Source organism: Panthera tigris, chromosome B2, assembly GCF_018350195.1.
Source record: "Panthera tigris isolate Pti1 chromosome B2, P.tigris_Pti1_mat1.1, whole genome shotgun sequence".
Classification (NCBI taxonomy): domain Eukaryota; kingdom Metazoa; phylum Chordata; class Mammalia; order Carnivora; family Felidae; genus Panthera; species Panthera tigris.
The window spans coordinates 129,555,946-129,581,915 of NC_056664.1; the positions used below are offsets into that span (position 1 = coordinate 129,555,946).

General features: G+C 37.4%; 1 protein-coding gene across 3 annotated transcripts in view; it reads left to right on the top strand.

Moving 5' to 3' along the window:
- UTRN (utrophin) overlaps positions 1-25,970 on the top strand; it is a 514,156-nt gene that overhangs the window by 417,617 nt on the left and 70,569 nt on the right. For 2 of the 3 annotated variants that reach the window (XM_042987264.1, XM_042987265.1), the window contains exons 2-5: positions 4,456-4,602; positions 7,438-7,516; positions 10,655-10,715; positions 24,272-24,333. In XM_042987264.1, the coding sequence (XP_042843198.1) occupies positions 4,456-4,602; positions 7,438-7,516; positions 10,655-10,715; positions 24,272-24,333 (349 nt within the window). Of the gene's footprint in view, positions 1-4,450; positions 4,603-7,437; positions 7,517-10,654; positions 10,716-24,271; positions 24,334-25,970 lie in introns of all 3 variants that reach the window. The other variant, XM_042987266.1, reaches the window with a different exon arrangement.

A 25,970-nucleotide genomic window follows, 5' to 3' on the forward strand; every position in this document is an offset into this window, starting at 1 on the left:
TGACTCAGTTAAGGGTCCGACTCTGATTTTGGCTCAGGTCATGATCTCACAGTTCGTAAGTTTGAGCCCCATATTGGGCTCTTCACTGACAGCTCAGAGCCTGCCTGGGATTCTTTCTCTCCCTCTCTCTCTGCCCCTCCCCTGCTCCTACTCGTTCTCTTTCTCACTCTCTCAAAATAAATAAATAAACTTCAAAAAATGACAGAACTACAGATATTGCCTAAGCCCACATGGCTAGTAAGTGGTAGAGTTTCCATGATTTCTTTCTTGCTCTTTCTTCTCTTTCACTGTAGAAACCTCACTCATATTAATGTAATTAAGCACAACTCTGATCAGCTCTTTGAATTCAGTGCTTTGAAAGTTACAGATTGAACTTGAAACTTAAAAAAATTTCACTACTAAAGAAGCATTGGTGTCTCCTGCCTTTCATTATAAATATGCATAAATGTGCAGAACTCTATGAGTTAAGTCAGCTTCCTCTGACAGCTCTGGTCTCCTGAAAGCCATTTCTGTGGATGAATCTGAGTTTAAAATAATGAACCGAAAATAAAGCCTTTCAGTATAGGTTCTTTGGAAGTGACACACTTGCTTGCCATGTAAACAATTTTTTTTTTAACGCTGGAAATCTTTAAGTCAGTAGTTTCTAAAAAGCATATTTTTTTGGACTACAAACATGCCTCTTGGTTAGAACAAGAATTTACCCATTTGAGTTTGAAAGTATGAAGTTTTAATTCAGGATGACTAGTGTTGAAGGAAAAAATGAAAAGTTGTATCTGGCCTAAAAGTTGTTAAAGGCCTAAAAGTTTGGGAGTTGTTAATCCCATTTGATTAAAGAAATTACCCACTTCTGCACCTAGATTCTTTTGTTCAATTCACTGCTTAAGTGGAAAGCCAGGAGAAATACAGTTAATAGTTAAGAGAAAGGAATAAACTGTGGATTAAAATATTTTAACATCTTATTAGGAAAAAAAGAAAATAAAACCCACATCTCATTAAACCAAACAAAATGGATTCAAAATCTGGGATGTTTTACATGTACTCTAACGTATACGCCAAATCCCCCTGAAGCTGTTGGCAGGTGAAAATAAGTACTGATCATTGCTAAATATTATTAAATGTGTCAAAGCAACTGGAAAACAAAATCTTTGGGGGTAATCAAATAACCTTAATGCCCTAAAATTATCCTTAATCATTCTTATTTGCCAAATATACCCCTTACAACAGGAGAAGCCTTTTTTTTTTTCCCCACATCTGCCATCAGGCTGGCAGCACCTTTAATACGAGCAGATGTTTCTGTTTTGATAGCAAGGAAGACCACATAGACTTTTATTCTCCTACAGGAAAGTGCAGCAAACATGATACATTGGTTCTTAATACTAGAACACACAGCAGATCTGCAACCATTTTAAAACTTGCTTTACTTCAAGGCCCTTAATTTGAAAGCTCTTTAAAAAGCAAAAGGTAAACTTCCTTAGTAGAAAGGTTCCTTACTTCCACAAAACACTAAACCACAAAAACAAAACCCAATGACCATGGTGGTCAAAGGTCTTTTAATATTTTCACCTGTGACTTTTTAAGAGAAAAAACAGTATTGTTACAGAGGAAAAATTAAAATCCCTTGATGCGCTGTAAGATTTTTAAAATGTCTTGAAGTTACAATCTAATTTTGAAAAATTTTCCCATCTTTTGAACTAAAAGACTGTTCAAAAACATAAAAGCTGTTATTTTTATTATTTGAAGTTATAGAAACCTAAGGACACTTTCTAGCATTTCATTTTTTTAATTATGCTTTTCTTTTAAAAAAAAATTAATGTTTATTTTTGAGAGACAGAGCGTGAACAGGGAAGGGGCAGAAAGAGAGGGAGACACAGAGTCAGAAGCAGGCTCCAGCCTCTGACCTGTCAGCACAGAGCCCAACACGGAACTCAAACCCATGAACTGTGAGATCATTATGACCTGAGCCAAAGTCAGATGCTCAACCGACTGAGCCCCCAGGCGCCCCCCTAGCATTTCATTTTTAATCTTTGATACCTACAAAATACAAAGACATTGATTTTAAAAGCTGATGAAAATTCTCGAGTCCTCCCAAGTAGTCTGGTAGAGAATATTAAGGTATAATGTTCAAAAACAACTGAAGAAACCTTGAAAGATTTGAGTTCTGTCATTATTCTTAAACTGAATCTGAAGGAACTCAGATCCCTTCCAAGTCCCAGCAGAAACCTTCTCTTTCCCCACCCTAGTCCCACTTGTGTCTGTTCTAAGCTTCCATGTTAGCGGCTCATTCTTTAGACCTAGAAGGCCTCTGTTATCATATTAACTGCTTTTCTCGTTGACCTGTATTTGTGAGTCTGTGTGCACATCTGTCATCCATAAAAGACCAATGCCTGCAGCCGTGGAGGAAACAGATCACAAGTCTAAAAGCCTCTTCCTTCCATTTTGTAGCAACTGAGATGCCTTTGTGAGCTTCCTTTCTTCTGCCTGATTTTGAAATGTTGATACTTTCTAGGGTTCTGGCAATATTTCTTACTTTACACACATTGACTTACATGTTCATTGTTTCAAATGTCTTCTACACACTGCTACCTCCTATGTGTGTACCTTTCATACTGACTGTGAGCTCTGGGTCTGTTCTTCTGACTTTCCATCTTGAGTTTCTTCTTGTGGCTTTTGAGCATGTTTGAGATTTTTCAAACACTAAAAAATATTCTCTGATTTATCTAAAATGAATTTCCTTATTAAAGTTATATTCATAATACTATTTTGAGTTTTATCAATGATAATGATTATTTTTAGCCTACACATGTTATATAAGGGGGAATTAAATAGGGTAACTAGTTTTGGAAGAGAAAAGGTTTTGAAGAGAGAAGGGAGAAAGGACATGGTTAAAGAGGCTTTCTTTTTATAAGCATTATGGGGAAATCAAATTAATACTTCAGTATTCCAATAAAAGTTCATGGTCTTCAGAACACTCTGATATATAATATTTCATTACCTAAACTTGGTATGGGGGAAACGGGAGAAGAAAGGAGACTTGTAGACATATGCTTATCTCTTAAGGGGTGGGATCATAGAAGTGATACAGCTTGAGGGCTGATACCAACTATATGTTCAGGACACCTAATACACGTAAGTTCAACTTGGTACATAATTAACTCTGATTTTGTGACATACTAAAGAAATAACAATATACTGTTCTCTTTTGGTATCTCAGTTCTTTTCCCAATTGTATATTGGCTTAATCTTGCCATGGATATAATTTTTGTGGGCCTTCATCAATAGAAATGAATTCTCCCCTCTTGTATTGCAAACTTTGCGCTGAATACTAGAGAGTGTCTATTCTCAAGAAGCTTCTATTCTTCTTGAGGGACGTCAAGTATATGGATGTACTAAGAGCTCTGATAAGGAATGATATGATATTTAAAATATGTAACAACTGGCTTGTATGACACCACACAATCAGAATGGCTCCCACTTATAAAACTGAGTCTGTGTGTTTGGATGTGTGCTGGTTTAAAGTCCTGACAGGGTTCAGGAAGGCAGCGAGAACGCCGCAGAACATGTAGAGGGGTCTCCAGCCAAGAATGCTGAGAAGAGCCTCAGGGAAATCTTCCCTGAATTAGGATGGATGGGTGGGGCACCTGAGTTGAGTCTTTTAAAACATCAATTGGATCTAAGCAAAGACTTTGTTGGAAAAAGGGAACATGAACATGGAGGCAGGCAGAATTATGTGGAGAATGGAGAAAACTGTGTTTTCATTATTCTGTTTGCTCTTATGGGACGAATTACTGTCACTGGCCCAAAATATCTTTTGTTCTTTTCTTTCTCTCTTCACATACATCCTCCACTCCCACCTATGGCATCTCTCTGTAGTGTGCCAGAGGTAGCATTTGTCACTAAGCCTCATTTACCTCTTTTCTTATGTACCCTTCTCTTCCTGCCCTTCCTCTAACCACAGTGATCATCAATGATTTTGAAAGGATCAAAACTTACCTCTCGAGTATATAATAGTCGTAGGTTTTGTGGTTAGGAAAGTTGTTCTCACTGGCCAATATCTCACTTAATTTTAAATGGAAATGAAGATGGAAAACATGAAATTGAAAGTAGAATCAAGACTAGAAATTAGGAAAGTGGATAATAATGGCAAACATTTTCCAGATGAAATTACATAAAATGGTAGATTTGCAGGAAACACATAATCATTTCATTTTTTGTTTTTTGCATTATACTTTGCATTATAGTTTTTCTCTTTGTGCACCTATTTAAATTCTCCAGGTTATAAAGGATGGCTCTGTGCCTGGTGGTCCCAATTGCTAAAGACCTGGACTGAGCTGTCAGCTGTTGCCAATGGGTTGCCATTGGCAGCTGATCTTGCCATTTTCTTTGAAGGAAAGTTCAAAATACTACCTTCTGTTATATTCTTTTCCAAGAACATCATTTTTGTTTTTATTCTTCCAGGCATTTAGAGAAGAAATTGCACCAATCAACTTAAAAGTTAAAACAGTGAATGATTTATCCAGTCAGCTGTCGCCACTTGACCTACATCCATCTTTAAAGATGTCTCGCCAGCTAGATGACCTTAATATGCGATGGAAACTTTTGCAGGTATCAGTTTATCCCTGTTCATAATCCAGCTTTATACCCCAGTAGGTCCCCAAACCCTGTCTCATTATTCTACCACACACTATCATTTTCTCTGTCTTTGTTGGTTGTATTTGATAACGGATTTGTAGCATGTAATATAATCAGATATTTGTCTTTCCATATCTTGAACCCAAAGGCCTCATTTATTTATGAATATTGGTTTTAATGTAATTTTATGAGGTACTATTCGTGTGATATTTGTAGAAAACCGCAAAGGGTCAAATAAAGCAATTGAAACCTGTGATAGGTTACAGAAACATTTTCCATAATGGCTCATTTTTCTTACTTTAATTGTGTGTGTGTATGTTTTTTTCTTTTGAAAAGTTAAGAAATCTCTATCTTTTTTCCACTCTGTGCTATTTAGACATCTTGTTCATCTTTTCCAGCTAGCACATTTGTACTAGTGTGGTGTTTACTTTGGGCTTTTAGGTCTTTGCTGCTCTGATGCAGTTATTTCAGTGACTCTGGATAGTACTTGCTCATCCCAGATTTAACAGAGCCACACCCAGAAGGACTCTGTCGTGTTAGTAGGTGTCAGCATTTGCAAGTCACTACACATGCTGGTCAGTCATTTTTTTTTTTTTTTTTTTCATGCAGCCTTTGCAGAGCTCTGTCCTGTTCAAGGGCCAGGTCCTAGGAGTTACGATGATCACTTTATTCCCCCCTGAAAACTAGCAGGATAATTTTAAGTGGAATATTGAAAAAAATAACTCTTATTTCTCTCTATCTTTTGGGTCTAAAATGCAATGTTTAATGAGATAAATATGCAATTTGAGGTGGTACACAAAAGCATTTTTATTTTAAAGATATACTATTTTACAGCATACTAGGTTTCCTGAATTAACCCAAATGTTGAAATACCCAGTGGTTTGTATGTCCTTCATGAAGTTGAAGACGTAAGAAAAGAGTGCATAGTATTAGTCTTTTCTGTGTTTGAAAAGAGTGTTAATAATCTGGGATTAGTAAGGCATGAGCTGTTAAACTCGTACCTGCTTTTCTAGTGAGTGGAACACAGAGGCGTTTGACTTTTACTCCTTTTATCTTCTGCTCCATTTCCCTAATTCATTACCTTCGTGCAGGTATTCCTGTGGTCCATCCTGATGGCCTTCTGCTTCTGTTATCACTATCTTCAAGGAGTACATTATGCTTGAAGGAGGATGTATATTCTCTCAGAGATATCCTTATCTCTGAGTCTTGTAACTGCTAGAGTTCGGATGTTGCTGGTTGAATAAGGGGAACGAATCTATGCTGGCAGCAACGTCACTATATTTCAGGACTAGCATCTTCTCTTCTCCTGAACATAGAGTGTGACGTTTGAATGCTTCTTGGCCTTAATGAACGAAGCACTTGCTAATGTAATTTAAATAGCTAACCAGGAGAAACGCGAGCTGCCCAGTGAGCCAGAGATATACACGTTTCATTTAAAGGCCGCCGAAAATAAGATTGACAATCTAAGCGGAACAGCTGACTAGCACTACATAGACCGGGACCAGGGAAAAGAAAATGCAAGTGTCGGTAGGCTGTGTACAGTTGTTATTGATTTGCATTTAGTTTCTCGGTATACCAACTTTGCATTTTCATAACAGAGAGCTAACTGTGAGGACAAATCCAGAGAGTATGCTAATTGACTGGTATACACTTGAATACCCCCACATCGAGATGATTGGACACAAAGTTGGAGGCAAATAAGGCATTCCCTACTCATATATCCTTTCTCTCTCCATCTATCTCTACCTGTCTATGAATCTCTTATCTAAGTCTGTCTCTTCGTCTTTCTGTCTGTCTGTCGTCATCTGTTTTTTCCCTTGGGGTATTTTATTTTATTATTATTATTATTATTTATTTATTTTTTACATTTATTTATTTTTGAGAGACAGAGACAGAGCGTGAGTAAGGGAGAGGCAGAGACAGAGAGAGACAGAATCCGAAGCAGGCTTCAGGCTCTGAGCTGTCAGCACAGAGCCTGACGCGGGGCTCGAACCCACGAACCGTGAGATCATGACCTGAGCCGAAGTCGGACGCTTAACCGACTGAGCCACCCAGGCGCCCCTTATTTTATTATTTATAAAGTTTATTTATTTATTTTGAGAGAGAGAGAGAGTGTAAGCGGGGAAGGGGCAGAGAGAAGGAGAAACAGAATCCCAAGCAGGCTTCGCAGTCTTAGGGCTGAGCCTGATGCAGGGCTTGAACTCACAAACCATGAGATCATGACCTGAGCTGAGATCAAGAGTGAGACGCTTAACCAACTGAACCACCAAGGTGTCCCTCCCTTGGAGTATTTTAGCCTTCTTTTCCGTTTGTTCCCTGTGACACTTTTTACCACCTTCCTTACAAAAGAGAGATGAGTAGCCACTGGCCATGGCCACATCTTGACTTTAGATGCCTTAGCGCTTTACTGCTTTCAAGGCAATAGAGAGGAACAGGAAAGCAAGAGATCCTGGCACCAGATGAGCTGGCTGTGGATACCAGTGCTGTCAGGTGCTAACTTTATGTCCTTGGACAGCTCTTTGTGTCCCAGGTGTCTCATCTGTAAAGTGGTGATAATATTATGGCTATTGTGAAGGCTAAAAAAGTTAATTTGTATAAACTGCTTAGAAGAGTTCCTGGCACTATTTGCTGTCATTTGGTACCAGAAGAAGTCTGTTTTAATCCCAGTACTTTGATTCCAGAGATAGAGGAGTCTATGCAAGCAATCATATCTTGGGCTGTAGCATCATTTAGGATAATACTTAAATTAAGTATGTTATTAAAGTCCTTGTGTTCAAATCACATTATTTCTTGCATGTGTATGTGCAGGTTTCTGTGGATGATCGCCTTAAACAGCTTCAGGAAGCCCATAGAGATTTTGGGCCATCATCTCAGCATTTTCTTTCTAGTAAGTACTAATAAACTTCACTGTTATCATTAAGTGAATGAATGAGCATGTTCTTTCCTTTTCCCTCAACAAGCCATATTCTTTGCTACAAATATATTTGCTTGTGTAAGATAAATATATGAAAGGAAGTATTAAGATCAATTACAGTATTGGTTATTGGTTATTAAGGTAATAATCTGGTCACGATCGAAAAGTCTTTGAAGTGGAGCAAAACTGAACTCATTCTTAGCTATGGTTTTTCCCTGTACTATCTGCTATAATAACTAATGCATTATCTTACTACCATTGCTGTATCATAAGCCAAGGTCATGAACTTTGTCACATTAAAGAAATCTTTTTATATTTTAAGATTTCTAATTTTTCTTCTTAAAAAGCATTTATTAATTTAAAATGCACCTGTAGCTTTAGAAATAAATTAAAAAAAAAACTCCCCACAAATCTTTGAAATTTTTGTTTATTAGGTTCACTGTGATCATAGTTAGCTTTTCTCCTCGTCAAGTATTGCCAATTTAGCCAAACCATATATGTAGATTTTTACATAATATTCTGCAACTGAAGTTTTTAGTTTTATGGATTGTTGATGAGATCTTATATAGGTAATTTGAGCTCCTACTTTATTTTTCACTCCCTACTTGGAAAACTAAAGAATGTAGGATTTAAAGTCACCGAAATTGAGATGACAATATTAATTCTGCATTTTATCAGACCTGTAGGTTGCTGAAAATTCATTTCTTTGTCTTAAAATTACGATAATCATACGTATTTTTTCTGATCGCCTTGAAAATTAAGTGGGAAAGCATACTGAGTTTCACAGGCACCTTTCACAATTCTTGGCACCAATGCTTTCACTGACTTAATTTTTTTCCTTTTATTTTCTCTGGCAAACATGTCAGAAAAGTTTGTTCAACTTAGTTTAAGTGAAAGTTTAAAACTTAAGGCAAAGCTTATTTCCCGCTTATGATAACTTCTTTGTATCTTTATAATAGTAGAGAAAACTGAAGTAATACCAGGTCTTCCAACTAAATTGATTACATTTATATTTTCCCTTAATCTTTTGTCATGGTTGGTAATCTGCATTACCTCAGTTCAAGGTCAGGCTTTTCTCTTTTCACAGTTTCAAGAATCTGAATTAGTCATTTCCTGCCCTTTCTGTCCTATACCTCTCCAGGTCTCATGCACCCCCTTCCTGTCCCCCTTCCAGCCTCCACCCACCCACACGTGTTTTCTGTTTCACACACCTGAGCCATTAGATAGCCTGTCTTCGAGTGATTGTGGTACTTATTGGAATATACTAGGTGCCAGGATGCATTTCTAAAGTTTGGATGCCATCAGTGTTGATAAAGTAAGTAAGTTTGCAGTATCTTCATTAGGTATGAACTACATCGTATTTCCTAAACTTAATGTTATAGAGTGTAAAGCCCTGTGCTAAGACCAAACTAAAGAGGGATTTAACAAATAATTGTGATTCTCCTTTTAGTTCTAAGGTTGAGTTATCTCTTCGTATTGATGAAACCCTACACTTTCACCTAGCAACCAGCCTTCCATAATAAAAATCCAACTCATGTTCTTTAGGAAATGAAACGTGGTAAAATTCACATGCACTTTGTGAAACGTAAGCACATTGCCTTTTATTGTCTAGAACTGATAGTCCAAGGAGGTCAGAGTTATTCAAATCAAAACAATTACTAAAATGAATGGAGAAGTGTAAACAAAATCCCAATTAATAAATTGAGTAATTGTTATCTCTTGCTGCTTGGAATTGTTGCCTTTATTATATTCCTTGGACTTTAGCCATGGTTATAAAAGGAGTCTGTTTAGTTAGACACAAAATAAAAACTGACCTATTAGCCTGGTGCCAACACTGAAATGAGGTTGGCTCTAATGAGAGATTTAATATACTTAGTTCCACATGTTCATCAGCCTTTTAGATTTTCATGGACATAGTTGGAGAAGGGAGTGCTTACATGTTATAAAGAGAAGAATCATTGAATAGAAAAATGGCTGAACTAGTGGTCAGAAATCTTGAAATCATGCCTGAGCTCTGCCATTTATTTATGGGGCAAGTTATTTCATTTCTAAGTATTTATTTTTTATTTTGTTTTTTCTATATTTATCAAATGGAGCTCTAATATGTATTTGTTGGCCTTCTTATCAGTAGATAAATTTGAAAATGCTTTGCAGAGGTTAGAATGCTTTATTTTTGTAAGATATTAATATGACATGAAATTCAGAAAAAAATCATTGATGACAACTGGCTATATGAGAGTCTAGTGATAATTGCAAAGATTTGTTTCTTTGCAATGTGCTTGTTTATTAGTTCATTTAGCAAAATTCCTTAATAGCCCCAGCTTTACATGTATAACTCTTCTTAAGTAAGTCTTAAAATAATTGGCTTATGTAGGAATAATATGTTTTTATAAGTAAGGAATAACAGGAATTATAAAAAATAAGTACCTCAGTAAAACAAAACATAAAATCACAAGCATAGTGATGTCTAATGTAAAAGTAAGAAACTATATTTTGTGTGTATTTCAGATTAAGTAAGTATTTGGGATTCTTCTATCCAGATAATTACTTTGTTTTTTTTACAATCCTTTGCCTATGTTTATCTTAATCTTTCCTTTTTAAAATTCATCCAGATGAGTTTGTTTAAATGCCATCTGTCCTAGATAGTTACTCCTGTGAAACAAAGTAAAGCACGGTATTAATGATCTGGAAAATTCATTCTTGAGAAATCTAGTTTATAATCTGGATATACCAGGTAAAATTAATTTTGATTTTAGCTTAATCAAAAAATATGTACAGAGCACATTTTCCAGATAGCACTAAGTTTTAAATTGGGGTGGTTGTAAATAAAAAAAAAACCCTTGATTTTTAAAAGTATTTTTAGCAACAGGTTCAATTAGTTAGAGCTGGTCTTAGAAAATGAACCTATGTTGTTTCTTTCCTTGCTTCAAATGATTCTTTAAAAAGCCACTCTTTGTTTAGCCTAGCAGATTTCATAATTCTAGGAATCCAGCTCAAAAACCAGAGCAGTTCTCGGTGAATTTGCTGTAAAGTGTGTTCAGTTGTTTTGCATTATGGCATAAGGCTTTTTGGGTGAGCAGTGTTTCCAATAACCTCCCTTTGTTTCTTCAGCTTCAGTCCAGCTGCCGTGGCAAAGATCCATTTCACATAATAAAGTGCCCTATTACATCAAGTAAGTTGATTTTAATTCTCCTTTATGATACAAAAAGTAAAGTTATGTTGATAACTTAAGAGGCTTTCCTCTGTAACTTTTGAAAGTGGAATTCAATCCTACTATCTGAAGGAAACTATATATATTTAATATTTAAAAGAAGTTACCTTAAAAATCAGAGTAATATTTGCAGTTTATAAGTTTACGAGGTTCGTTTAAAAATCAGAGTAATATTTGCAGTTTATAAGGTTAGGGCTGTTGGCATGTTTAGCATATATATTTTTTTAAAACAGATATTAAAATATTTGGGGAAAATAACAAAACTTCTAAACATGTTGGACTCTTGGGGCACCTGGCTGGCTCAGTCAGTAGAGCATGCAACTCTTGATCTTGGGGTTGTGAGCTCAAGCCCCACGTTGGGTATAGAGATTACTTAAAAATAAAATCTTTAAATAAATAAGTATGTCAAACTCTTGACACAATGATGTTTCTCAAACTGCGCTGATTGTAAAGAAAAGGAAGTCAGAGGCTGGGTAAATTGGCGTGTCTTTATTGAGAGAAGGTTTATTCGTCTGATCCAAATTTAAACCATTCGAAAAATTTTTACATTTCCATTACTATAAAAATAACAATAATAATAATAATAATAAATATATAGCAATAGTTACAGCATAGAGAATTTTAATTTGTGGGGTGAATATTGACTTGCACATTACAGGTTTAGGCATAAATCTGATGTACTGCAGTAGATGGAATCATGGCCCCACAAAGATGCCCACGCCCTGATCCCTGGATGTGAATATTAGGTTAACGTGAAGATGGACAAAGGGGCATGAGTCAGGGAATGCTTGCAGCCTCTCAAAACTGAAAAAGGCAAGCAAATGGGATTCTTTTAGAACCTCCGGGGAGGAACACAGACCTGCAAACCTCAATTTTAGCTTAGAGACGCATTGATTTTGGAGTCCTTTGTTACAGGCAACAATAGAAAACGAATACATGTACTGTACAAAATAGGGAAGTCAATGAAATTATTTGAAATTAAGTTATTTTACTCAGTTGACAAGGCATTTTTATTATATGAGTTTTTAAAAATGTTAATTGGATCCAACAAGGCAGATTTTTGTTTTTACTGGATAAAGAAAATATTCATTCTCTTGCTTGATTGTGTTATATAAGTGGTTATCTGTTTGATTTGGCATTTTGAAAATCTATCTTTAATTTTAGCACTACTACTAAAACAGGAATTTCTGTAGGTAGGTTGGTTATATAGGACTAGAAAAGGCATTGTCTAAGTCAGAGTTTCACTGATTTGGTTTTTTTATAAACTTCAATATATATATGTGTGTATATATATGTATATATATGTGTGTATATATGTACATATGTATATATATGTGTATATATATATATGTGTGTGTGTGTGTGTGTGTGTATGTATGTATATATTTAACGATGGCCAATATTTTTAATGTGACCTGTAGGATTGTAGCATCCCAAAATATCTTCAGCATCATTAATGAAAAATTGAATTTTCTTAAATATATATAGTTTTAGTGTTAACTGTCTTTTAGGACTTTGAAATATGTACTTAGAAATCTGCTCGGATATATAGGGTACATAGGATGAACTGTCTTATTTCTAGAAAACTTTTTAACCAGGTTCTTCCATTACCTGCTCTGTTGTGTAACTTAACAGTTTATTTCTTCATAAACAAGTACATCGATCTCTGGAGGTAGGGTTATATGAGCCAGTATTTCCACATGAATTATTATGAAAAAATTTTAATTCTCAAATAAATTAATAAGCAAGTAAATAATGAGTGAAACGCTTTTAATATACACTTCCGTTTGCATGACTGCACAACTAAGTAGAGGAAGAATGTTAAAAACAAATTTAGCATGATTGTCATGCACCTAGTTTCCTGGAGCATATTAGGATGTATTAATTTGGCCAAAAAGAAAGTAAGAATCGGGAAGAAATTTCGTTATATTCAATATGTGAGTATACAGTTTTGTATACTCTAATGCCACAATATAGCAAGAAAGTTGAAAGGAGAATGGGAAGAGCACACTGTCTTTATTTCATGTTTTAATTTTACAGATTAGCTAAAACATACTTTGATGGCTTCCCAATGCATTTCTTTCTCTGTAGATATTTATTTTGAGGTGTATCACAGTGGTTCTAGGACTCATTTGTTTCTATAAAAGGATAGAATATAGATCTCATCTATAAGAGTCTGGGTAGCATAAATCCCTCTATGTTAATATCTTAAGTTGAAACTCATATCTTTAAATTATATTTGCTGCTTCAAAGGTAGACCTTCCAAAGCTGATCTAGTTATTTTTTCTTTTCTAATATAATCCAATGACAGCTCATTGTTCTATCGGTTTAAGGAAACCTGAAATGACTCTTGTTGCCTGTATAATATACAAAAATCTACCCATAAAAGCCAGATTTCTTTCTGTCTGAATTATTAGTCCTGTGTTTGTGGGGCACCTGGGTGGCTCAGTCGGTTAAGCGTCTGACTTCGGCTCAGGTCATGATCTCATGGCTCTTGAGTCCAAGTCCCGCATCGGGCTCTGTGCTGACAGCTCAGAGCCTGGAGCCTGCTTCGGATTCTGTGTCTCCCTCTGTCTCTGCCCCTCCCCTGCTCATGCTCTGTCTCTCTCTGTCTCAAAAATAAATAAAAACATTAAAAAAAAAGTTTAAATTATATTTGATGCTTCAAAGGTAGGCCTTCCAAAGCTGATCTAGTTATTTTTCTTTTCTAATATAATCCAATGACAGCTCATTGTTCTAGCAGTTTAAGGAAACCTGAAATGGCTCTTGCTGCCTTCATAATATACAAAAATCTACCCATAAAAGCCAGATTTCTTTCTGTCTGAATTTTTAGTCATGTGTTTGTGGTTTGCACACATTTTTCATTTCCTCAGCTAAAAGTTAATATCCAAGGAGTTTCAGGCATAAAGGGAAGAACAAGTAAAAGCTTTGGGTTGGGCACCTGGGAGGCTTAGTTAAGCATCTGACTCTTGATTTCGGCTCAGGTCATGATCTCATGGTCATGAGCTGGAGCCCCTCGTCAGAGTCAGGCTGATGCTGGGTGTGGAGCCTGCTTGAGATATTCTCTCTCTCTCTCTCTCTCTCTCTCTCTTTCTCCCTCCCTCCCTCCCTCCCTCCCTCCCTCCCTCCCTCCCTCCCTCCCTCCATCTGCCCCTCCCGTATTCATGTGAGCACACTCTCTCTCTTTCAAAAAAAAATAACAAAAGCTTTGTTTGAACTTTCCTAATAAGTCACATTAATCATATAAAACTCATTGCTTCTCATTTTGATCCAGAAATAATAATGACAATTAGTCATAGTGGGTGATAACAGTTATCGAAATGAATTATATTTTTTTGGATTTTCATTTGCCAGCCACTGCACTAATCCTGTGCATGGATTCTCTCCACTGAAGCATAGGTACTGTCATTACCCCCATTTACAGGCGAGGCTTAGACAACAGGCACACGCAGAGCTTGCTTGAGTCACACAGCCAGTACATGGAGAAACTAGTGTTCAAACCCGGGGACTGACTCCAGCTCCTGCCCTCTTGACCACTGTGAACCACAGCATTGGTTGAGGTAGAGAACAGAAATTTTTAGTCACGTGGACAATTTGGGTAGATGAAGGCTTATATTTAGGAAGGAGTGGTCAGGTGGAGAAGATAGGAGCAAACCTCCTTTTTTTTCATACTGTGGACTGGTTGCTATTTATTATGCACCTACTATGTGCCAGGAATTGAATGCAGAGCTAATTTTCATAGGCTAATTTCTGTCAGGTAGTATATGCTTTATATGTTTCAGGAAATGTCACACCACGGTACGGTAATGGACAAAGGTGCTTTCCTATAGGTAGAAAAACGTAGTTCTCTACAGTCCTGCCAGTTGGATCTTGACAGGATTTCAGAGGTAGGGGAACAAGGTCTGTGGCCCCCCACTACCTTCCCTCATTTACATGGTCAGAGATTTCTGTCATTGGATAGGTTTCCATCCATGAGCAGGATGCTCAACAAAGCTGGCTCATAAGTCCCATAGGGCTTTTAGCTTAACTACAGAAATTAAAAAAAAAAAAATTTAATGTTTATTTTTGAGAGACAGAGACAGAGAGACAGAGTGTGAGTGGGGGAGGGGGAGGGGGAGGGACAGAGAGAGGGAGACACAGAATCACAGGCAAGTCTCCAGGCTCTGAGCTGTCAGCACAGAGCCCAACGACGACGTGGGGCTGAAACTTACAGGCTGTGAGATCATGACCTGAGCTGAACTCCAGTGCTCAGGTGCTCAACCGACTGAGCCACCCAGGCACCCCAGGGCTTTTAGCATAGATGTCCATCCTGTTCATAAGTCATACTCTTTCATAGACTTTAGTAAGGTGAAGTTAGGAAGTATGGTTTTCCTTTCTCCCTCTACGATGTCATCTCTGAAGCCAGAGTACATGACTTTTCAGTAAGCTTTAGCCTTGGTAGAAATGATTACACTGCTCTCGTGACAAGGCTTCACACTCACATCTTAACAGTCCTCTGGCTCTATTTTTCCCATGAGAATCTGAGGTGCAGACCTAAATTCTTTATAGGATTCTAGGTGTTCTCCTACACACAGCTTTAATATGAACATTTTAGTAATGGCTTCTTAATTCATAATATATATTGCATTCTCTAAAACAGACATCCCTCAATATTATAGTGTATAGTCATCGGAATATATGATCTTTACCTTCAAATACCACTACTATGCATACTCTAGCTTACTCTAACTCCCCTTGATGAACAGGTCTAAATCAGAATTTTCCTTAATTTATTGTATCTCCTTTATAGTTTCCTTTTCTATTCTTGTGTCCATTAAGGATAATTCCCCTTTCTTGCCTCCCAAGGGCATTCTCTGCTGCCCTAATCTGTCAATTTCCGGGGAAAATAACAGTTTATAGCTGTAAATGAAATCTTAGAGCGCGAGTAGCTGTTCTTTATAGCAGTCATACAGTTTATTTGCATAAACTGTATATACTTGTCTCATTATATATGTACAGTCTAAAGGAGAGAATTCATGCTTCTATCTTTAGAGGCATCACGGACCCCGTTTAAATGATGTAGGTGAAATATTTCTTCCTTAAGAAAGAGCAGAGAGGTGTGGCAGCTATGGGATATCCAAATATTCAGCCTAACAAGAAAGTCAAAGCTAACAAAGGCGTAGTATAACAAGACAAAGAAGAAATTAACATAAAGCATTTTATCTTTGAAGGTTGCACAAAACTCCTCCCCAAACCAAATAAATCCATAACAAAGATGTAACTAACACTGAAAGATAAATACAGTTCTCTCCGAAAGGCCTCCTACAGCTGTCTTCATCTCTTTCTTCCGCCTGAATCAAGATGAGAGATGGCATCCTTTCAGTGCCAGATTTTTTAAGTGGAGAAGTCTTGGGGCACACTTTGAGTCTCTTTCCAAAAGTAGAGCTTGCACTTTGGTTTTAATGATGAAGAAATTAATGAAATAGAGCCGGAGAGAATGTGCTGGAGAGTCGATTTTTCCAAGCAACAGTCTGGGACTTTATCTGTGTTGCAAATAAATATTTAAAACTCACTGGGCCAGCTCTGCTGGTGAGGAGGTAAGAAAGAAATTGCTTTATGAAAGAATGTAAGCACCTTGGGAATCCCTAAACCTCCTACACGTGGGGGCAGCTTCAGACAAGTGGGCACACCTTGGCTCATGAGAAAACTGACAGCGGACAGCCTGCCCTGCAGCAGCCTCATGTTGGCAAACTGTGACCAGACAACTTCTAGTGTATTTACCACTGCCCTGGGTTACTGAGATAATTCAGGTGGAGTTGACATTGTCTGAGAAAGACGTTGACTAGTTCAAGACTTAAAAAGGTATTATCTTTCCTGCCATTCATCTATACATTGCTGGGGCCAGAGTTACTCTTACCATGGAGTGGAATTTCGGCTTGGAATCTTATAGATTACTCAGCTCCATTGTATTATAGTAGCACCATCAGCCTTACTGTACAGTTCAACCTTTAGGGTCAGGGATACAATTAATAAAATTCTACCATACAGCACAGAGAGGTCACTGTAGGGCCATTAGGGAGGAAAAAGAAATATTTGTACTTCGATCTGTAAAGATTAAATTTTTAAGATAGTCATGGAAACTAGCAAAAGTACAGAAGTAATGATCAAATAAATTGTGAAATAAATAGAATATCTTTTTCTGTATGGATTAAAAAGTAAAATGATACAGTAAGATTCAGTACAACCATATAGAAAAAAATCGCAGTTAATTTCTCCTTTAAAAAATATATATGAAAAAAGATAAAGTAGTAAATTTTTTTTCCAAAACCAAATAATATACATTCAGCTTTAAAAAAAAAAAACTAGAAGGATACAATGATAAATTCAACTCTAGTGGGAGTTAAAATCATGGAGTTAAATCATGGAGTTAAAATCTCAGGCAGGAGTATACAGGACTTCCCAGGGCCAACTCAATAACAGATAACCCACAGGAATATTGATTAATGTTGATTAATGGTCTGATTCTCCCAGTTTGAGAGCTTAGAGGAACGTAGAGTTTGGGTCAGAGGTGAGGCTCTGTCTGAGTTCTGGACCCAAGCAGAGATACTACCAAAATAAGGCTTCCCTGGGTTTATTGAGTGTGTTGCATGCTCATTCTTCTGGAAAACCTTCCAGTGTCCTCAAAACAAGTATCATATGAAGCTCCTCTCACACCCAGACACATCTGTTTTGGTCATGAATTCTACTTTACTTAAAATCAAATACAAGCAAACCTTGTCAAGTACGACGAATTTTTGTAACAAATTGTTCTATCAATCATGCCTGGAATATTGACATTTGTATTTTAGAGTGTGCTGCAGCCTTTGTTTCTGTATAGCCCTTTACACCCCTGTGTCTTTGAACCTACCTCTGAGTATGAAATTATTTTAAGTGTGTTTTATAGTTGAAGCCAATAGATTTGAAGGTATCCATTGTTGATAGTTTAGTCTTCCTGCCTTGCGTCTTCATTATCATGACAAGCTAGTGGCATTTTCTAAGGAAGACTCTATGCTTTAACAATATCTATTATCAAGTAGAATTCTATATCTTCTTTTGAATCTAAACAGAAAGGTTTTTTTTCCTGGAAATGTTGACATTCAAACTTTAAGTTTTCCCTTAGATTTATTCTTATGTTTCAAAAAATATAACCTGGCTTTCCTGCCTTTAAAAGCCTGGAAGATGGCAGAAAGTATTTGAAAGGGTTTAAGACGCTCTGTATAAACCTGAGGAACACATAAGTTTCCTCCCCGTACAACTTCCTCACTTCCTGCCCAGTCCATCCCCCACTAGCCCCTCAATGCGGTCGTGCACACAAGCACACACACTCGGTGTAAGAATCTGCATACTGGCAGGACTACTGCATATTCTTCATATATTCTGGTCTCAAGTGAAACAAAGATTGGGGGAATTCTATTTTCCAGAATGAGAATGTCACCTCTTAGATCTTTAAGAAGATAAATAACTCAGATAAATAACATTGCATCAGATTGCCGAAATTTGTTTTCACTCTGTATACTTGAATCACCTGAATGCAAATTGATTATTTGGGAGCTCCTGCTTGATTCCAGTATTCCTATATATTACTTCCATAAGCATATGTAAAAAAAGTATTAGCAGAGCCTGCAAAAGCCTGTGTCAACTTCATTCTGGAGCCTTTTTAACAGCAACTCTTAGCTTCTACTCCACTTTGTACTCATGGCATTGTTTTTCTCTTCCTGATTTCTCCCCACCCTGAGGACAGGTCTAGCGAGTTGAAGACAGAAAGGCAGCCACTCCATTGGGCAACATGCAGTTCACTGGTAATTTTGATAGGGCTAGTTGGGTAGAGGAGTGAATTTGGAAACTGAGTGAAAGTGGGTTCAGTGGTGAGTGGGACACGAGGTTGTGCACTACTCATTGGAAAATTTTGTCAAGAAGAGAAAAAGGATGGTAGGTAGGAGCAAATGTCAATTCAAGGTAGGGATGAAAGAGTATATAAGGATAGCAGATCCTTCACCATTTGTATTCTGAGAATGGTCTTATTGAGTCAGGGGAGTGTTAAATGCAGCATAAGGTTTTTAAAGAAATCTTTGGGAAGAATTTGCCTTTGGTAGGAGGGAGGAATTCCTTGGTAAGGAAGGGAGAAGAAGACAATCTGGCAGATGGAAGGACCTTTATTGATTTGGTGGTGGGAAGATGAAGGAATTCGAATCTGGTGGTTTCTAGTTTTTCAATGAAGTGTGAGATCGAGTTAAATGATATAAGGCAGGGAGGGAAACTTAGGTTTGGGAGAAAGAAGGCAGTAGTAAATTGTCTTGGGGTCTGGGAAGCAAGTTTATTAGGGAATGTTGTGTGGTTGCCAGCAGTTGGACATTTGAGGTCTGAAGTTAAATATTTAAAGTAAAATTAGTCTGTCTGTTGAATGATTTTCTCCAGCTGTATTCATGCACAGCTGCTCAGGTCCAGAGAAGGCAAGTAATTGAGCTGATCTGTGCTTGGGTTTTGCCAGGAGTGAGAGGGAAGCAAGGCAGATGAGATTGTTTGTAATGATTATAATGATGGACCTTGGACTCAAATTTAGACAGATTCATCAGAAAGATTTTAAAATCTCAGTCATGCAAGTATACTTCCATATTAAGAACTCAGGCTTAAAATCCGACCATCTGGGTTCAAATTCCATTTCTACTACTTACCATGAGACCTTGAGCAAGTTCTCTAAATGCTCTCTGCCCTAGTTCCTTCATTTGTAAATGGAGATACTATTGGCACCTAACTCATAGAATTTTTATTGAGTTAACACAAAGAAAGAGTTCGGAAGAGCACCTCGAACAGGCTGGACACTCAAATAATAGGCTATTATTGTAATTAAGGTCATGCGTCCCGACCTAGTGTGTCATCTTTGACTATGCACAGCCAAGAAGAACTATTTCTCTTTCTGTGATTATCTGAACAATATGGGTTGTTCTTTTTCTTACATTTGTATTTTTAATTAACTGACTCACCTTTAATTTTTTTTCTCTTGTATGTCTTTAAAATTGCAATTTAAATGAAATGACACATGGCAAAACTCACAAAATCCAGTTTCAAGCATAAAATTGAATAGATAAGTAACACATAAAGGTGTTTGGCTAAGCGTCAGTTTTGGGGTAAGCAGGATGCCTTCTCGTCATCTTGTAAGGTTTTATGGAAGAAATGAGGCCACTCTAATTAGGACAAATGGGTTTTAAAAAGTGTCTTCCCCAGATTAATCTATTGCCCAGAAATCAGTATCTTATCAGTCTATCAAAATTACATGTGTTTTGCCGTTAGTTCATTGTCTCCTATATTGGACCATATCGTTTCACAGCATTTTTGTGTTCTTTTCATTGGTGTACAATCTCATTTGTGTTTTACTTTCTGTGGCTCATCAGAACACGTTATGAATAATAATGGGTATAAACATATATCACTTATTAACCTTGCTGGTTTACTGTCTCCTCAAAGTCCATAAAATACAGAGAGCACATGTTATCATAGCTGTGACACTTTCAGAGGGAAGGGGTACTCTGTTAAAAAGTCTACAGGATAGCAAGTACAAACTAGAACTGACCAGGGCATTAAAGGATGATTTTAAAAACCAGGTAATGGAGATCTAATACACAGCACAGTGATTACAGACAATATTATTGCTTTAATATTCAAGTTTTAAACTTCAAAGTTTCTAGGAAACTGGATTTTAATATTGTCACCACACACAAAAAAATGATAATTATGGATAGAGGTGTTAGCTAACACAACTGTGGTAATCCTACTGCAGTGTATATGTGTATCAGACCAACATGTACACCTGAAACTTATACAGTGTTATATCACAGTTAAAAAAATAAAAACAACAATTTAAATAAATAAAAATGGGTAAAATCTTGACTCTCATACAAATATGAAAAGAGCATGTGTCAAAGATTTCATTTATCTCACTAATAAGGGAATGGGGAGAAGTTATAACAGGTTCCAAGGGGAATACTAAGAACTGCATCCTTAGTCAAACAAGGGATGCTGAAACGAGTGTACCAAAAGGTGCAAAGCTGACAAACTGGTCAATATCCATAGGACAATAATCAGTTGCATCCCAGTGGACACAGTTTGCATTTCTATGGACAAGAGCATTTGCACTGCTATCATTTTCTTCAGTTTGCAGAGTTTAAAATAGTTCAGGGACAATTTAAGCTTCATAGGACACCCACTGATTTTTTGGCCCCATCAGAGGCCTTCCCAGTTTTTCCCCACACAAGCAATCCTGGCATGGCTTGGCACCCAGGTGACATGTCACACGTTCTCTAGCATGTGCTTCATGTGATCTTGGACTTACCTGTTCATTGCTGCTTTGTTAGATTTGTTTACAGTTTATCAAGCTGTACGATGTTAGGTTCTACTCCTCTTTCAGATTTGAAGTTGGCCAGAATCGAAACTGTTGTTGTTTTGGAGGCAAAATATGCTACTTTCATTCTGTTTTGGTTGCCTACTCTGGGAGGAGTTGGAAGCATTTGGGCTGGATAAGCTGAGCGATCTGCAGCTGTTCAAATACTTAGAGCCTTTGGGTTGATTGTGGATTTTGCTTTAAAACCCTCCCCCCACTGAAAAAAAAAAAAAGAAAGAAAGAAAGAAAGAAAAAGAAAATCCAACAGCCAACTGCATCTACTACTTTTTTTTTAACTGTTGTTTGGTAAGCTGCAGTTATACTTTTGTAACCAGAGGCTGTGTTTATTTTCAGCGTTGGCAGTTCTGCCTAATGAATCAACTGGTACTGAATTCACAAAGGGAGATGCCGTTTCCCTCCCTCCATCTGTTTGCCAAATGTGTGTGTTCCCTCAGCTCCTAGTAGTGGTTTCACTAAGAAGAGCCATTAGCAAGCAAGTCTTCTCATTGAATTCTCAGCCGCTGCCACGCTGCCTGATGGTATTTTCCCTTCCTGGTTCCATAGGAGCTGTTTGCCAAAGCTCCACGTTTGTGATTCTAGAGAAAGAGTACTTACATTTGTTGTTTAAGTATGAAGTTTGGCTCTGCATTATTCAGAGCTTTAGTTTGGTTATTGAGCTTTGATTTGGTCCTTCACGATGAGATATCTGCCTCTGGAAGGTAGGGTTGCCATGGGGATTTCAATGACTCAGTAGAGACAGGGGTTATGGGAATACTGGTAGGCTGGCTAACCCTGGAAGCTCCTGATGAATTGTTTTTGAATTACACTCTATTTCCAGCAAATCCTTCTTTAGTTCTTGTTCATGGTAAGAAGGAAGTTATTCTATCAACAAAATTTGGAGGTAGAAGTGTCTTTATTTTTTGTTTTTTGTTTTTTTTACTTTTCTTCATGCATTAGAAGCTCTTTAGGTTACTTAGGTTAAGTTACTTCTTACACATGAATGTGCATATCAACTACATGAGGGATTTTGTTAGGATGAAAATTCTAGTTCAACAGAAGGAATGGGGGTCTGAGATTTTGATCAGGAAACTTTTTCTTTTTTTCTTTTTTTTTTCTTAATATATGGTCTGAGGTTTTGTATGGCTCTCAAGCTGTGGGCCACACTGTGAACAGTAAAATTTATAGGTCAGACAGCTTCGGTACTCTCTCCATGGTCTTTGGAGCAACTTAGAGAGTAAGATGGTGGAATGTTTTGCTTGGTTCTCAGTAGCAGAATACAAAGTAGAAACATTCCACCTCTGCTTTGGTATCAAGTACCAGGTAGGGGAACTAGCCAACTTCCCAGCTCTTGCTGAGATAGACCTTCACATTTTAGGTATTTTATTTTGTGTGAGTTTTTGGAATTCCCAGGACATTTTACATACCCAGTTCCATATCTACACTTTAAAAGGTCTCAAAGCAAATTCTGAGTTCTCAGGGGTTCTGTTTATGCATGTGTAACAGTGATTATGTCCTTTTCCTAGTGACATATCCCACTTTTTGATATATTACATAGATTAAAAAAAGAATCTTCAGTTTCATTGTATGAATATTTTAATACCACTCTCTCTTGTGTACTGGGCCATTTCACTTAGCTTACTAAACAGTTTGGTAAGAACTGAGTGTTGTCTAAGAAGTCTTTGGAGTACTATTAAACGTTATTACTCTATTCTGACCTAGAAAAGGGACAGTAAACTATCTTTAAATATAAGGACACTGAAGTTAAGAGCTGTTCACCTCTCTCTCTCACACACACACACATACACAAAGAAGGAACCTAATTATGTGGACCTAGTCTACCCTCATCTTATTCCCAGAAGACATCTAATCTGTGAATTAGTTTTGGAATTTACAGAAAGAAGAAAACTATAAAACTTGCTTCTAAAGTGAAGACGAAGCATCATGAGAAAAACTGTTCAATGCCTATAAGAAAAATACTGGTTAGCTGATGGAGGCTGATGGCCGAGAGAGGAGAAAGAAGTCACACTGGCAAGAGAGATTCACACATTAGGGGCGTAGAGAATCCAGATATACATGAAGAGGGTGCTGTTAGGTTTCCTTTCTTAGGTTTCCTTTCAGAGGGTCTGTGAATTACACTGACAAAAGACAGATTAGCAAGAGAAGAGCATTTGTTTATGCCTGCTGTGCATGTACAGTGATGTGTAACTCGAAAGGATGGTTGGAATTTGGGGCTTATATAGCCAACTTTAGCAGTGGAAGGAAATTGGGGAGAAAGGCTCCTTTGTGAGGAACCAATAGGTTTCTTTAGGAGAGATAAGCGGGCTTTTGGGAGGGGGGGGGACGTGTGATAAGAAAGTTGGTGATGATGTTTGTTTATGCAGGTGCAGGTGGTTTTTCTGTCTTCTTCATAGCCGTGAAACTCCCCCAGAGAGAGGATTTATGGTAGCCCTCTTTCCCAGAAGTTGCTGCGATTAGTCCAATAAAGGAAGCTCCGAAAAGGCTCCTTTCTGCATCTGTTCAATCTCAGATGTCTTTAGCTTAAAATGATCTTTATGTCAACTCTAGGGTTCTGAGTGAATCCCCACAGGGGAAAAGGGCTAATTTACACCAAGGAAGGAGAGACTCAAGGTTAAAGAGTAGGGCGCCTCACTTGATTGTGAGGTGAACATGTTATTCAGAGTTAAACACTTCATTTCTCTGTTCTTTGGAAATTTGATTAGGACTTCTAAAGTTTAGCAACTCTTTACAGCACTTCTGCTCTCCGAGGATTTATTCTGAATGAGGATCTATATCTGCCTAACACAAGTAGAATTATTCTGGAAACTGCGTTGATCCAGCCGGCTACATCAAGCCTGCGGCCCCAGGGTCACACACTTCATATCTAGGTTTAATTTTTAGTTGTAATTCTTTTCAAAATAGATAAAACAAAATTCTTTACTCATATTTTTACAACGTCACTGCTCACATAAAAATATCTTATTGTTTCAAATGGTAAGTAATAATTGGACATTGGGTTTCAGAATGATCCGTCATGGGGATAATTTTGCGTGATTTTGAAAACTTAGAATAAAAATTCTATTTGCATATGTTCTATGGGACATACATAATTTTTTTTATCCCCCAGCCATCAAACACAGACAACCTGTTGGGATCATCCTAAAATGACTGAACTCTTCCAGTCCCTTGGTGAGTGCCATTTTATTTAATTAGCCAAAACAACCGATAGTTGTGTATTCTTAAAAGGGAGGTAACCACCAGTTTTTCTTACACAGCATGGTTTGTTTAAAGGATTGTTTCACTGACACAGAAAAACAGTTGAATTTCTGAGGGCGATGCAGGAAACAGTTTTTTACCATTCTTGAGGGAACACGTGGTTTGAACTAGCATGAGGTTGATTTTAAAAGGAAGAACACAGCCTCCCTCCTATTGAGTTATCTTAAACTTCAGCTTTGTTTGAAAACAAAAACAATAACAGCACAGCCGCCTTGAATCACCCTTTAAATTTCCTTTTAACTCACATTTAATGTAGTTGATCGTACTAAATTAGCTTGCCTACTTGCATTTTGTCAAAGTAGTCATGAAAAGCTAAAATCATTTTAATATAAAAATGTAAGAAGGGGCGCCTGGGTGGCTCATTCTGTTGAGCAGCCAACTACAGCTCAGGTCATGATCTCAAGGTTCGTGGGTTTAAGCCCTACATCGGACTCTGTGCTGACAGCTCAGAGCCTGGATCCTGCTTTGGATTCTGTGTCTCCTCCTCTCTCTGCCCCTCCCATGCTCATGCTCTGTCTCTCAATAATAAATAAAAACGTTAAAAAAATTTTTTTTAAATGTAAGAAGGGGTGCCTGGGTGGCTCAGTATGTTGAACATCCAACTTCAGCTCAGGTCATGATCTCAAAGTTTGTGGATTTGAGCACATGTCGGGCTCTATACTGACAGCTCAGAGCCTGGAGCCCGCTTCAGATTCTGTGTCTCCCTCTCTCTCTGTCCCTCCCCACCTCATGCTCTGTGTCTCTCTCTCTGAAAACTAAATAAAACATCAAAAAAGTAAATTAAAAAATGTAAGGAAACACATGAGATGAGAATCCTGGTCTTGTAGATTTCTAGTAGAATATGATGTTGAACTGATTCTCTAGCCTGCTTTCTTTGAAAGAGTTTTCTTTTTGGGTAGGTGAAGCAGTGCTGGAGAGGGAAAACGAGGCCCTAAGGCTCTCACACCAACCCATTTCAACATGGAGGGAGCCCCCTTTTTGATTTCTTTAGTTTCATTTCTTTAGGTTTCTCTCATGAGCTTTCATTTGGATGAGTGAGAGCAGCTACAAAGGTTGAACAAAAGAGAGAAAAGCCATGGGTTTCTTTCCTTTGTAAAGTGAGGGTACAAACTTTGATGATTTCTGAGTTTTCTTCCAGTTCTGCTAGTTTCTAATACAGATACTGTGTCTTTAGAAGACAGAAAGAAATTACAATACCTTTTCTTTTTTAATTTTTTAAATCAATGTTTATTTTTGAGAGAGAGAGAGAGTGAGCATGAGCAGAGGAGGGACAGAGAGACAGAGGGAGACACAGAATCCAAAGCAGGCTCCAGACTCTGAGCTATCAGCACAGAGCCCAATGTGGGGCTTGAACTCAGGAACTGCAAGATCATGACCCGACCTGAAGTCAGACGTTGAGCCACCCATGCGCCCCTACAATATCTTTTTTTAGCTTGATACCAAATCTTTAAGTTTTTTTTTTAATTGAAATATAATTGACAAATAGCATGATATTAGTTACTGGTATACAATATATTGGTTCAATATTTGTATTATGAAACTGTTACTAT